The sequence below is a fragment of the Coturnix japonica genome, chromosome 9, assembly GCF_054131305.1.
Source record: "Coturnix japonica strain WE chromosome 9, WE-NBRP24, whole genome shotgun sequence".
NCBI lineage: Eukaryota > Metazoa > Chordata > Aves > Galliformes > Phasianidae > Coturnix > Coturnix japonica.
In genome coordinates, this window is record NC_140671.1 from 21,765,373 (window position 1) to 21,779,271 (window position 13,899).

The 13,899-nt window shown below is 44.0% G+C and overlaps 1 protein-coding gene across 1 annotated transcript; it reads right to left on the reverse strand.

Annotated features, from left to right (window-relative positions):
- Positions 1 to 2,541: 2,541 nt before the first annotated feature.
- On the reverse strand, positions 2,542 to 10,956 carry LOC146759836 (uncharacterized). The gene is made up of 2 exons (XM_085509691.1): positions 8,071 to 10,956; positions 2,542 to 8,034 (listed from the first exon to the last, which is right to left on the reverse strand). Exons 1-2 carry the CDS (start codon positions 10,211 to 10,213, stop codon positions 6,626 to 6,628), a joined length of 3,552 nt encoding a protein of 1,183 aa, XP_085365817.1. The 5' UTR covers positions 10,214 to 10,956; the 3' UTR covers positions 2,542 to 6,625.
- Positions 10,957 to 13,899: the final 2,943 nt, after the last annotated feature.

A 13,899-nucleotide genomic window follows, 5' to 3' on the forward strand; every position in this document is an offset into this window, starting at 1 on the left:
TACATGTATGTATATTTATGAAGAAACTTAAATTTATATTTATATACATGTATATATATATATACATACATACATGTATGTATACATATATATATACATACATACATGTATGTATGTATATATATATATATACATGTATATAAATATAAATTTAAGTTTCTTCATAAATTTTTAGGATACAGTGCACTCGTACCTTGTAACAATTGTATCTTCTGAGATAATTGTGCCCTTAATTTTTTCTGCTGGTTGTTTCTTCTAGGCTTGCCATCTGTGGGACTGGCAGTCCTCAGTGGCTTCAAACATCCCAGTGAAATTTGATCTGATCTTTCCTTTTACTTTGTCTAAACAAGCTTGGTCTAAACTAGTTGGTTCAGGGTGCATGGCACACAGAGCATGCTTGACTGAGAGTTTCCAGGCAGGGTGAGGATCCTTATGAGGAAAATCCATTCTCTTCAGTGAAAGCTGCCTTCAGAGCCTGGGAGCCCTGGGACAACTGCAGCCGTGCCTTGCAGTAATCTGGTAAGCAAGAGAAAGATGAGGCTGATTGGAAAATAAACCGAAATGATACAATATTTGCAATGGATAGCTTTCCTCCTGTCTCTGCATATATTGAAAGTTTGTGCTATTTCATGATGCCTCTCCTTTCCCTACCAAATGTTTTACTGTTTTGCTGCTTGCTCTGAAGCTCTAGCAGAGACCTGCTGTGGTACCTAACTTCTAATCTGAGGGTCAGCAGGTTGGGCTCATTCAACAGCAAACTCTGTGGTCACTAAAGTGTCACTGATGCCATGTCCCGAGATACATCCCAGTAAGGTTTTCCAGAAGTGAAAAGATGACAGTTCTGACAAAGGCCAATGAAGTGGGAATTATCAAAGCAATGTAAAAGGGGAGTGTGTTCAATAAAGAAAAGAGAAGTTTCCTTTTGGGATTGGGGGAAAGGACTGAAATGAAACGAAGCTTTCTTGTAAATATTATAGAGAAACTCTTTGCTGGCTTGGCTGAAAGACAAAGTTAGCATGAAGTAAACCGGACAATGAATTGTACAGACAGTTGGATAGGCAGGCCTTGGATTTCTTCATAAAGACCATTTCCTGTGTGTTGTTAATCCTGTTGATTTAAAAACAAAACAACAACAAAAGGTTTCCTTAATTGTCCAGAAGTTTGCTGGACCCAAACCTTGATGGTTATTACGTATTTTCCACAGATTGCACAAATCTAAGTTTAGTTTGGATGTCATTCTAGCTGACTCTTTTTCAGCCATGCAGTGGAATTTGAATGTGGGTTATTATAGTGGGTCCCTTTTTCCTTTACTGACAATTTTCCCAGCGGTGTAATCAGTCTGTGATAAGTTTTGATTCTGCGTTAACTCTTGTGAGATTGTTTTTATGGATTCATAAGGAATCAGACCTTTGGAACCTGCGTTAGCAGAACAGAAAAACTTTTCCTCTTGTCCTCTGGATGCAGAAACGTCGTGTCACCTAGAAAAAGTGACACAGTAATCACAAGCTGAATGTGAATTTGCAGAAGAGGGCTGTTGTATGGTCCTTAGCTTAGAACTGCATGATGCTTCTTTAGAAGGGAGACCCTGAAGAGGCGTTCAAAATGGAGTACTTGATATGCTTCATGTAAAAACCAATGCCTTAGTGGAAATCATGTGTTGCATTTTAATATTTCTGGTTTTGCTAAGGGAGAGGAGAAAAAAATAATCCAGGTTGCTATTTCTAAATGAGTTCTAGCAGTGACCCATACAGTCCACCTTCTTCTTTTACACAGGCACACAAGGGATCTCTCACAGTAAAGAGTGCTAAGTTTGCATGCTTAAATTTAAAATCCTGCTTAAATAGAGTTTAACTAAGACCTTAACTCTCTTGACATTAGACCTAATAATTATTAGGCAAAGCAAGTACTGTCTTTTATTAAACTAATGGGTAGAGTTGGAAGGAAAAAGAAGACAAGCTCCTGGGTGTAAAAGAATTTGTCTTTTTTTTTTTTTTCCTCCCAACATCTCTTAGCGAGAGGTGGGGAGAATGAAGTATTTTCTCTTTCCATTCAGTGCTTTTCTTGCCCATGTCCTTGATTGATCATAACTCTGATATATACTACATTATGAACTATTGCTGTTCTGTGGTTGTGTGATTAAAAATGAAAGAGGTCCTACTGGGGGAAGCTGCAGTCTGACTGGGACTAGACTCCATGGTGAGGTGCAGTAAGCAAAGGAGCAGCATCCGGAAGAGACAGTGAAAAAAGCATGTTTACAAAGGTCAGTTCTCCATGTGGTTTTGGTTTTGAAGACCAAGTACGTAATGCAGTAAGCTTCAGAAGCTATCAGCAGCTTCTCCTAGCTGACAATTCAGGTACTGGGGATAAAAGAAGTGATTTTGAAGGAACTGATGAAACTTGTGAGGTTACATGTTAACATCCAGTTGTCACGGTTTGAACTAAAAATCCACCTGCGTCCGTGACAGGGGGCCGTAGGCCCCGGAGGGGCCCTAGGCCGAAAGGAAAAAAATTAATTAGGAAAAGAAAACAGCGGCAACGATCTAAGGAGGCACACTTATTTACTAAATACTATATCGAAATACAGGATAACACAATATAATACAATATAATTGAAATTGAGCTAACGAATCAAGCAAAATAGGAGAGAGAATGAGTCCCGTAACCGAGAGGCCTACTGTGAATCTAGGCGAACGGCTGAAGGCTCCCACACACTCCCCTGAACGCCAGAACTCGAAAGACGTCAGTCTGTTCTGCGACAGAGTTAATATAGAGTCCAGGTCCCGTGACCTATCGTGTTGTTCCCTGGGAGATGTAGTCTTCTTCTGATAAGTTGCAGATTCAGTAAAATTATTCATGCTTTATATGATGTTATGATGTGGAATACTGATAGCAAAAATTACAAAATTATTAAACCATGACATTCCACCCCTTATTCTACATCATTACATTATATTTATACATACATACACACTCATATGTATAATTGTGAATAATCAGCAACCTTATTTTTTCTCAACAATCTATATTTATTCCATACAAATCCCTAAGTTGAGAACAAAACTCTATAACCTAATTTACTATTTATTAATTTTGAGAAAATGGCAAAACTGCCAGAAAAAGGAAAACATGTCAGCGGTAGAGGGGAAAGGCAGCGCTGGTAGGGCGTCCCCCACATCAAGGTGCACTCATCCTTTCCCAGCCACCACAGCAGATTTCCTTTTGACTTATACTTCTTTCCATGTGTGCTCTACACATGCATGGCCAGTGCAGGATATAGAGCCCAGATGGAAAACTTGCTTACAGAATGCCTAATTAAGGTATATAGAGAAAAGTGTTTCCTTAACATTGATCCACTCTATCTTAAGTCCTATACCTAATTGAACTATTCTGTAACCAATTGAAATATTTTCTGAGACTCTACCTATATATCTACAGGAAAATCATTGGCTGCACTCCCCCAACATCAAATTCCCTTGTGGTACACATTGAACATTCCCATTTTTGTCCATCACCCACCATGTGCACCCAGGTCCCTGGGCAAAGACAGTACCCCGGAGAGGTTTGCCCTTTCCAGACGCTGGAAGGACCCAAACTGTTTTTCCCAACACACTCTTTATGTGTACTACAGGAACCTTATCTCCCTCCACGGTACGTAGGGAGCTGGATTGGTTAGGACCATTACGATTACTAGATCCTCGAGTGTTGACCAACCAGGTGGCTTCTGCTAAATGGTTCTCCCAATTTTATACGTTCCGCCACCCATTGCTTTCAACATAGTTTTCAATAACCCATTGAATCGTTCAATCTTACCAGAAGCTGGTGCATGATAGGGAATATGGTAAATCCACTCAATGCCATGATTTTTGGCCCAAGTGGTTACAAGGGAATTTTTAAAATGGGTCCCATTATCTGATTCAATTCTTTCCGGAGTGCCATGCCGCCACAGGATTTGCTTTTCCAACCCTAATATGGTGTTTCGGGCGGTAGCATGGGGTACTGCGTATGTTTCGAGCCACCCAGTGGTTGCCTCCACCATGGTGAGTACATAACGCTTACCATTGCGAGATCGTGGCAAGGTGATATAATCAACCTGCCATGCCTCTCCATATTTATACTTTTGCCATCGCCCTTCCCCCCAAATAGGTTTCATCCTCTTGGCTTGTTTAATTATGGCGCATGTTTCACAATCATGAATAACTTGAGCAATAGCGTCCATAGTTAAGTCCACCCCTCGGTCTCTGGCCCACTTATATGTTGCATCCCTTCCTTGATGACCTGAAGTCTCATGGGCCCACCGAGCTAGGAATAATTCACCCTTGTTCTGCCAGTCCAAGTCTATTTGAGCCACCTCAATTTTGGCAGCTCGATCAACCTGATGGTTATTTTTATGTTCTTCAGTAGCCTTACTTTTAGGCACATGAGCATCTACATGGCGCACCTTTACAACAATGTTCCTTATTCGGGCAGCAATGTCTTTCCACAGTTCAGCAGCCCAAACAGGTTTACCCTTTCGTTGCCAATTATCATTTTCCCACTGTTGCAACCACCCCCATAAGGCATTTGCCACCATCCATGAATCAGTATAAAGATGAAGCATTGGCCACCTCTCCCGTTCAGCCACATCTAAAGCCAGCTGAACAGCCTTTACCTCTGCGAATTGACTTGATTCTCCTTTACCTTCGGTGGCCTCTGCAACTTGTCGTGTGGGGCTCCATACAGCAGCTTTCCATCTGCGATGCTTCCCTACAATACGACATGATCCGTCTGTGAATAGGGCAAATTTCTTTTCGTTTTCTGGTAGCTCATTGTATGGTGGTGCCTCTTTAGCACGTGATACCTCTTCTGTAGGTGGTGTTTCAATTTTTTTACTCTCAGGCCAGTCCATGATCACTTCTAGAATTCCAGGACGGCTGAGTTTTCCCATTCGAGCTCGTTGAGTAATTAATGAAATCCACTTACTCCAAGTGGCATCAGTAGCATGATGGGTGGAGGGAACCTGTCCTTTAAACATCCAGTTTATTACTGGCAAGCGAGGTGCTAGAAGAAGCTGAACCTCTGTCCCAACTACTTCAGAAGCAGCCCGAACCCCCTCATACACGGCTAAGATCTCCTTCTCAGTTGGAGTGTAGCGCTCCTCAGACCCTTTATATGCTCGACTCCAAAATCCTAGGGGTCGGCCTCGGGTCTCTCCTGAGGCTCTTTGCCACAAACTCCAGGTGGGACCTTTCTCTCCAGCAGCAGTGTAGAGGATGTTCTTCACATCCTGTCCCGTCCGTACTGGCCCCAAGGCCACGGCACGGGCTATTTCTTGTTTTATCTGCTCAAAAGCCTGCTGCTGCTCAGGACCCCATGAGAAATTATTCTTCTTCCGTGTTACCTGATAGAGAGGGCTCACTATGTGGCTGTAGTTTGGGACATGCATTCTCCAAAAGCCCACTACTCCCAGAAAAGATTGGGTCTCTGTTTTATTTGTGGGCGGAGACATAGCAGTGATTTTGTCAATCACATCTGCTGGGATGTGACGACGTCCATCTTGCCATTTTATGCCTAAGAACTGGATTTCCTGGGCAGGCCCCTTCACCTTGCTGCGCTTAATGGCAAAACCAGCTTTCAAAAGAATTTGGATTATCTGTTTCCCTTTCTTGGAAACCTCTGCTGCTGTATGGCCCCACACCACAATGTCATCAATATACTGCAAGTGCTCAGGAGCATTACCCTGTTCCAAAACAGCTTGGATCAATCCATGGCAAATTGTTGGGCTGTGCTTCCACCCCTGGGGTAAACGGTTCCAGGTATACTGAATACCTCTCCAGGTAAAAGCAAACTGTGGCCTACATTTTGCAGCCAATGGGATGGAAAAGAAGGCATTAGCAATATCAATGGTGGCATACCACCTAGCTTCTTTTGACTCCAATTCATACTGGAGTTCTAGCATGTCTGGTACAGCAGCACTTAATGGAGGTGTGACTTCATTCAGGCCACGGTAATCTACCGTCAGCCTCCATTCCCCACTGGTTTTACGCACTGGCCATATGGGGCTGTTAAAAGGCGAGTGCGTTTTGCTAATCACTCCCTGATTTTCTAATTGGCGAATTAGCTTTTGAATGGGGAGCAATGAGTCCCTATTGGTGCGGTACTGCCGTCTGTGAACCACTTTGGTGGCAATTGGTACCTCTTGGTCTTTTACCTGGAGCAACCCCACAGCAGAAGGATCATCTGACAGACCAGGTAAAGTTGACAGCTGCTTAACACCATTTGTGTTTACAGCAGCTATCCCAAAGGCCCATCGATACCCCTTGGGATCCTTGAAATATCCCATCCTAAGGTAATCGATTCCCAGTATACATGGAGCCTCTGGACCAGTCACAATAGGGTGCATTCGCCAGTTTTTACCAGTGAGGCTTATTTCGGCCTCCAACATAGTCAATTCTTGGGAACCCCCAGTCACTCCATGGATATAAATTGGTTGTGTCCCTTGGTGACTTGAGGGCATTAGGGTGCATTGTGCACCAGTGTCCACCAAGGCTTTATATTTCTGTGGTTGAGATGTGCCAGGCCACTTAATCCACACAGTCCAGTATACTCTGTTGTCCGTTTCCCCCCCCTGGCTGGGGGCAGGGCCCCTCTATTGTTTACCTCGTTGACTTGCAGCAACTGGAACTCTCCCCCGTTTGGAAGAGTTCACCTTGGTGGTTGTTTTGGATTGTAATTCTTTCACTCGTGCCTGAAGTGCAGAAGTGGATGAGTTATACCACTTCTTTATATCCTCCCCATGATTACTCAAGAAATACAACAAAGCAAAACGTATGGTCTTATCATTGTCGTTTGCTTGAATACGAGGTGTCTTATCGTTGTCATTTGCTTGAATACGAGGACGTCTCTTTTTTATGGTTGAGATTTTCGATGATACAGGTCGAGAGGAACTCATGTTGTTTAGCTCTCTCAATAGGCGATCGTGGAAATCCTGGTTTCCATCATCTGGTACCACCGTGGATTCATCTACATCAGGCACATTAGCCAATTTGTCAATAATATCACTTTGTGTTTCCTCCACTTTGTCTAACCTTTCCACTATTTTTTTTCCCATTTGGACAATGGCTGAAGTATAAAGCTTAACTTCTGTAGCGCTTATAAATAATTCAAGCTCCTGAAGTCTGCTAATTAGCTCATTTACAAGGGGCTTTCTTTCCCCTTTGCCATATACCAATGCAAGTGCACTGGCATGCTTTTCTGGAGCTGCCTTTGTAAAGTCACGCCACATTTGTCGTGGAACGTGGACTGCTTCAGGATCATGTAATTGGTTTGGATTGTTACGATTGAACTGGGGGCTGTAGAGCATTTCCACCAGAGCCCTTTCTCTCAAAAATTGGATACCTTTCTCCATATCAGTCCATTTCTTTTTCTCAGGCTCCAAGTCCCGTTTAAAGGGGAATCTATCTCTTACCGCTATCAACATCCGCTTCCAGAGGGTGTAGGACCGATTTTGGCATGTGCCTATACCTCTGTCCACACGTGAGTCCCTGGAAATGCTACCCAGTTGGCGAGCTTCACTGCCATCGAGCCACGCACTATTGGCACCATTGTCCCAGCAGCGAAGTAACCAAGTGACCATATTTTCTTTTGGCTGACGTGTGAAATCCTTTCTCAGATCTCGAATTTCACTCAGTTTAAAAGATCGATCAATAATGGTCGTAATACTTTGCTCACCTTTTGCTCTATCAGGAGTCCCAGGTGTTAATGTTGGCAGCTGTGTTGATGAGGCTGCCCCATCTATAAGTTTGGACTCGAGAAATTCTCGTAAAGAAAATTTAGCTTTTGGCTCCTCGTCTGACTCTGACCCTGACTCTGACGCTTGTGTTATTTCCTCCAGGCGACCTTCCTCCTTCTTCCTCTCTCCTAACTTTCTCTCTCCTAACTTTCTCTGCTCCTCTGACTTCTTCTCCTCCTCTAACATCTTATACTGCTCTAACAACCTCTGCTCCGCCGACTTCCTCTGGTCTTCTGACTCCTCCTGCTCTCCTGAGTCCCCCTGACCTCCTGAGTCCCCCTGCTCTCCTGAGTCCCCCTGACCTCCTGAGTCCCCCTGCTCTCCTGAGTCCCCCTGCTCTCCTGAGTCCTGCTCTCCTAACTCCCTCCGCTCTTCTAACTCCTTCTGCATTTTCTCTATCTGAGTTGAAACTCGTTTTGTTTTTCGCCCTCTTACAGGGGCAACCAACATTGTATCTGGTGCCCCCGGTGGTTGGTTAAGTTGGAGTACATACGGTTCAGACTTGAGGGTGTCGCATTCTGCCCTGAGGACGTTATAACTAGACTGGAGGGCGTCGTGCTCAGACTGGAGAGCGTTGTGCTTACACAGGAGGGCGCTGCGCGCTGCCCGGAGATTGTCGTACCCGGACTGGAGGTCTTTGTGTTTGGACTGGAGAGTGTCATACTTGGACCGGAGGGCGCTGTGCTCGGACTGGAGAGTGTCGTGCTCGGACCGGAGGGCATCGCGCTCAGTCTGGAGAGTGTCATGCTCGGACCGGAGGGCGCTGTGCTCGGACTGGAGAGTGTCGTGCTCGGACCGGAGGGCATCGCGCTCAGTCTGGAGAGTGTCATGCTCGGACCGGAGGGCGCTGTACTCGGACTGGAGAGTGTCGTGCTCGGACCGGAGGGCATCGCGCTCAGTCTGGAGAGTGTCATGCTCGGACCGGAGGGTGTCGCAGTTGGATTGGAAGGCATCATACTTGGCCTGGAGGGTGCCGCACTCAGACTGGACGGCGTCATACTTGGACTGAAGAGTGTTGTGCTCGGTCTGGAGGGCATTGTGCTCGGTCCGGAGGGCATCGCGCTCAGTCTGGAGAGTGTTGTACTCGGACCGGAGGGCGCTGTGCTCGGACTGGAGAGTGTTGTGCTCGGACCGGAGGGCATCGCGCTCAGTCTGGAGAGTGTCATGCTCGGACCGGAGGGCGCTGTACTCGGACTGGAGAGTGTCGTGCTCGGACCGGAGGGCATCGCGCTCAGTCTGGAGAGTGTCATGCTCGGACCGGAGGGTGTCGCAGTTGGATTGGAAGGCATCATACTTGGCCTGGAGGGTGCCGCACTCAGACTGGACGGCGTCATACTTGGACTGAAGAGTGTTGTGCTCGGTCTGGAGGGCATTGTGCTCGGTCCGGAGGGCATCGCGCTCAGTCTGGAGAGTGTTGTACTCGGACCGGAGGGCGCTGTGCTCGGACTGGAGAGTGTTGTGCTCGGACCGGAGGGCGCCGTGCTCGGACTGGAGAGTGTTGAGTTGGGATTGCAGGGAGCTTTTCTCATCCCAAAGTTTTGCTGCGTCAGCTCTAAGATTCTCTTTCTCGTACCAGATTGAGTCTCGTTGGTACAGGAGATCTTTTCTCTCAGCTTCAAAAACTTTTTCTCTCTCTACCTTCTCATCCCAAAGTTTTGCTGCGTCAGCTCTAAGACTCTCTCTCTCGTACCAGATTGAGTCTCGTTGGTACAGGAGATCTTTTCTCTCAGCTTCAAAAGCTTTTTCTCTCTCTACCTTCTCAGTCCAAAGTTTTTCTGCCTCAGCTCTAAGACTCTCCTTCTCGGCCCTGAGACTCTCTCTCTCAGCTTCTAAAACTTCCCTCTCAGGAATGGTATTGACTAAGGCCCGATAAGCATTAGCTAGGCCCAAAATCATTTGTGCCTCCTGAGATCTGCCTGAGCCACAACATTCCTGCCTCAAATATGCAATCAAACTCTCAGGATTCTTCAAGTGTTCAGGAGTGAAGCTCCATAACACTGAAGATGTCTGTCCTTTGAGAATCTCTTCAAAACCTCTCCACACTCCCTGCCACTCAGTATTCTCTGGTTCTAGGGAAGACTTCCTCCGGATGTTATAAATCCAGATACTGAGTGAGATTATTACAATAATCAACAGTAAGATCAGGGAGATTAAGAGTGTGACCCACTGATCATTCAAAAACTGCATAAAGGATTCATAGAAAGAAAGAGGAGCACGCTTAAAAATCACCATTTCTGTATAATTAGTTGCATTAGTTGCTCCCTCTGGAGCTGTATACAGATACGAAGTGAGCATTGCTAACCATGCTTTCAATCCATTATACAATTGTATAGCTCCATAAGGAAAAGTGGCTAGCTTAAACATGGCCCAATATGTTCGGAGCGTCTCAAAAAAGGAACCAATGGCACACAGTCCCTGGTAAAACAAATTTAGTAGAGAAAACATCTTTTTTCCTCCAATAGAGAGAAAAAAGTAAAAGAAAACAAAGCTCAGCAGTGTTTATAAAATATACCGGAGTATTGGCAGTCCGCCTGGACTTTCAAGGTCAAGCTCGCAGGTGCAGAATCCCAAACACGAGATAGCTCCTTAACAGGGAAAAAAACTCGTAGCTCTGTTAAAAGCTAAAAGAGCAACAGAAGAAAACACAGAAAAACAGCAACTCAATTTGCCCGCATTCTCCACCAAAATCTGTCACGGTTTGAACTAAAAATCCACCTGCGTCCGTGACAGGGGGCCGTAGGCCCCGGAGGGGCCCTAGGCCGAAAGGAAAAAAATTAATTAGGAAAAGAAAACAGCGGCAACGATCTAAGGAGGCACACTTATTTACTAAATACTATATCGAAATACAGGATAACACAATATAATACAATATAATTGAAATTGAGCTAACGAATCAAGCAAAATAGGAGAGAGAATGAGTCCCGTAACCGAGAGGCCTACTGTGAATCTAGGCGAACGGCTGAAGGCTCCCACACACTGCCCTGAACGCCAGAACTCGAAAGACGTCAGTCTGTTCTGCGACAGAGTTAATATAGAGTCCAGGTCCCGTGACCTATCGTGTTGTTCCCTGGGAGATGTAGTCTTCTTCTGATAAGTTGCAGATTCAGTAAAATTATTCATGCTTTATATGATGTTATGATGTGGAATACTGATAGCAAAAATTACAAAATTATTAAACCATGACACCGGTAGATGTGAGCTCCCAATTGCCAAGCTGGCCTCTGTGTTCTTTCATTTTTTGAGGCCTGTGGCAGATGTAGGAAAACATGAGGAATTCTGACCTGTGAATTAGGCTGGGATCTTTAATTAGGCAGGGAACACTTAGGAAAAAAATTGGCCTGAATGGGGATTTTTGAGCAATGAGCTGATTTGAGAGGTTCAGGTTTGATATCCTGCCAACTAAAGTTTTGCATTAATACTCAGGCCTCTCTTGCTGCGTGAAGTAGGATGAAATCTGTTTGGGTTTGCCCAGTTTAGCAACATTTTAACTGGTACAAAGCACATATAAACTGTCTGCAGGCTGCTCAGTGTCCCTGACTCATGCTGGATACAAGCAGCAGTTAAAGTTACAGCATCCCATTCTCCAGCTGTGCCTGGTCTAACAGGGCAATATCTGCTTGAGACTAAGAATGGTGTGGGTCTTCCTGGCCAGTTGGAAGAAAGCTTTAGCACGCAAGCCTGGATGTGGAAACAGTCTCGTCTGCAAGAGTAACTCATTTCCATTGTTCTGAGACCTCATTTTCTATAATGATGTGGAAACACTGCTAATGAATTTCAATTCATGTTCATCAGATCTCTTGGATTTGATCAAATATAGGCAGGTCTAGTATAAGACTCAGTAAAAGGGGATTTAGTTTCTCAATAGCAGGAGTTATGTTCTCTCTATTGCCCTGTATTATCCAGCATCAGAACTAAGCTTGGTAGAGCCTGTTGCAAAGGTGGAATGTGCTTAGCTTAAAAACTAGGTCATGGTCTGAGTAGGCAGTGATTAATATCAGGGTTCAGACCATGTGTAACCCATTTCTGTGAAATATTTATATTCTCAAGAAGGATTTTATCATGGGAGGATTTCCCAGCAGGTTAGGCATATACCAATGTAGCCTTCATTTTTCATGCTGTGATTTAACTGGGTCTATTCAAGAAATGAGTAATTGCTACATCATTGTGATTTTTTGCTTTATCTTAGAACTGCAAGTTTACCTGTTGCCTACAGGGTTCTAATATGAACCTGGTGAACCACGAACGAAATGCTGTTTTGGAATGTAGCTGAAATTAAATCTTGATGTGGATCCTTTGCATGATTTCTAGAATAATGTTCTGCAGGGTATCCCATAACACTGCTGTGATTCTAACACTTGCCTGTAAGAATGTTTCCAATGGCATCCCTAACAGCGACTGGGAATCACTGTATGTTTTCATCTGAGATGTGTACTGACAAAACTTTTAGAAGAGTGTTTTGAGAATGTGATCATTTTCTATCACTTCTATTTTCTTGGAGTGTTTGCTGCTAACTGTGATCATAAACATAATAATAAGAAAGCAAGAGGATGAAAACTGAGACACAGGCAAGATCCACGTACTCTACCTGGTGCTAGTATTGCCTCGCTATGAGAATCATTGTTCTCATCAGCCACAGAAAATGTAGTTTAGTTTTGTCTTCTCAAGCTTATCTACTTTACGCAAGCAGCTCTAAGACACCAGGCTGAGTCATGCCTGGTATGCCTGGTAGATAAGTCTACTTCATGCAGTCATTTAAATTACAGTGCTTATCCCTTTCATAGCATAACGAGTCGTTTTTTCATCTTTGAAGTGCTTTCAGACTGTTTGCTCTTAGTTCACCTAACACCTGAGAGACAGTGACTGAGAAACGGAGGTTAAGGGGCTTGCTTCAGGCACAGAAACAGTTGGTGTCTGGGCTAAATTCAGGTTTCTGTACACTTGATTCCCATTCCAGAATTAGGAGCCTCCATTTAAAAGCCAACTAAAGCTTATATCTCCTTTTTGTTTCTTTACTTTTTTAAAGGGTAAAAACTATTTTGTTGCTCCATTGCAGCAACTCTAATGCAAGTTTTAATGTGGTAGCTGTAAGAAGGTATTTGTTACAGGCGACAGCTTAGAGTTTCTCATAATGACAGCTCCACACAAATAATAATCCAGTAGTTCTGTGTTAGGGTTGTCTGATGGCAACAAAATTCTGAGAATCAAAGGTATGGATGTAATTAGGAATCTTGCTAATGATTCTGTGCGTTTTTGTTTTTTCCTTCTCAATGAAATGAGATTCATACAGATTAATTACTACCTGCTATAAATAAACCCTGAGAATGGCAATCTGCATCGCAGTGGCAGAGGGTAGCTGTCATTTAATATATCACAGCTTTCCACGCACCTGTTCACCCGGTACTGTTCCTATGGCAACTACACTTTATAAGGGAAGCTCTGCATAATTAGCATGGATCGAGGTCTATATCAATCAGAATAATTTGGAAGAGTATGGAGAGCCCAAAGGAGAAGGCAATGCTACTTGTCTCAGTAGGGAAGGTATCAGACCTCTGCTGCGTGCTACATAGTGAGGCAGTTACTAGGAGAATTCAGCAGAATTAGCAAATCTGAGGAAGCCAAATTATACAAAACAAGAAACTTTATCTTTTTTATTTTTTTGGTTATGAAACCATGTTAGAATGAGCTTTGAAAAGTGAACAAAGACAGAAAACCAAACTAAAACAAAAACCATGCTTGCATAGGAGGCTTTGTTGCAACTTAGGACATTTCACAGAGTGCACAAGTGTTGTCAGCCTGGGGACCAGGCGGTGATGGCCAGCACTGCTTGTAATGTCCAGCTATGCCTTTTACCTTATTGATCTTTGTTTTTTGTCAAGACCTGCCAGACGCATTTCAAAGTGACAGATGCAGATGTGTGACCCGTGTTGCCTCACAATGCAGCACATTAAATGTAGAACAACAGCTTTAACTTCAGTTTTATTTTTTTTTCTTGGCTGCTGGTGTCAGAAATGTCACTTAAAAAAAACCAAAGCTCAATGATTTTATAAAATGCCTATAAAAAGAATAGTGCTGAAACTGGGAGAGCTTTGTGTCTGGTTGTGTGTGTGTGCACAGAAGACTGAGCGAGTCTT

Bases quoted from the DNA above. Each gene is read 5' to 3' on its own strand.
- LOC146759836 (XM_085509691.1), bottom strand. From the start codon at position 10,213: ATGTTTTCTCTACTAAATTTGTTTTACCAGGGACTGTGTGCCATTGGT. The intron at 8,035-8,070 runs GTCAGGGGGACT...GGGACTCAGGAG, and splicing joins AGAGCAGGGGGACTCAGGAG to GTCAGGGGGACTCAGGAGAG.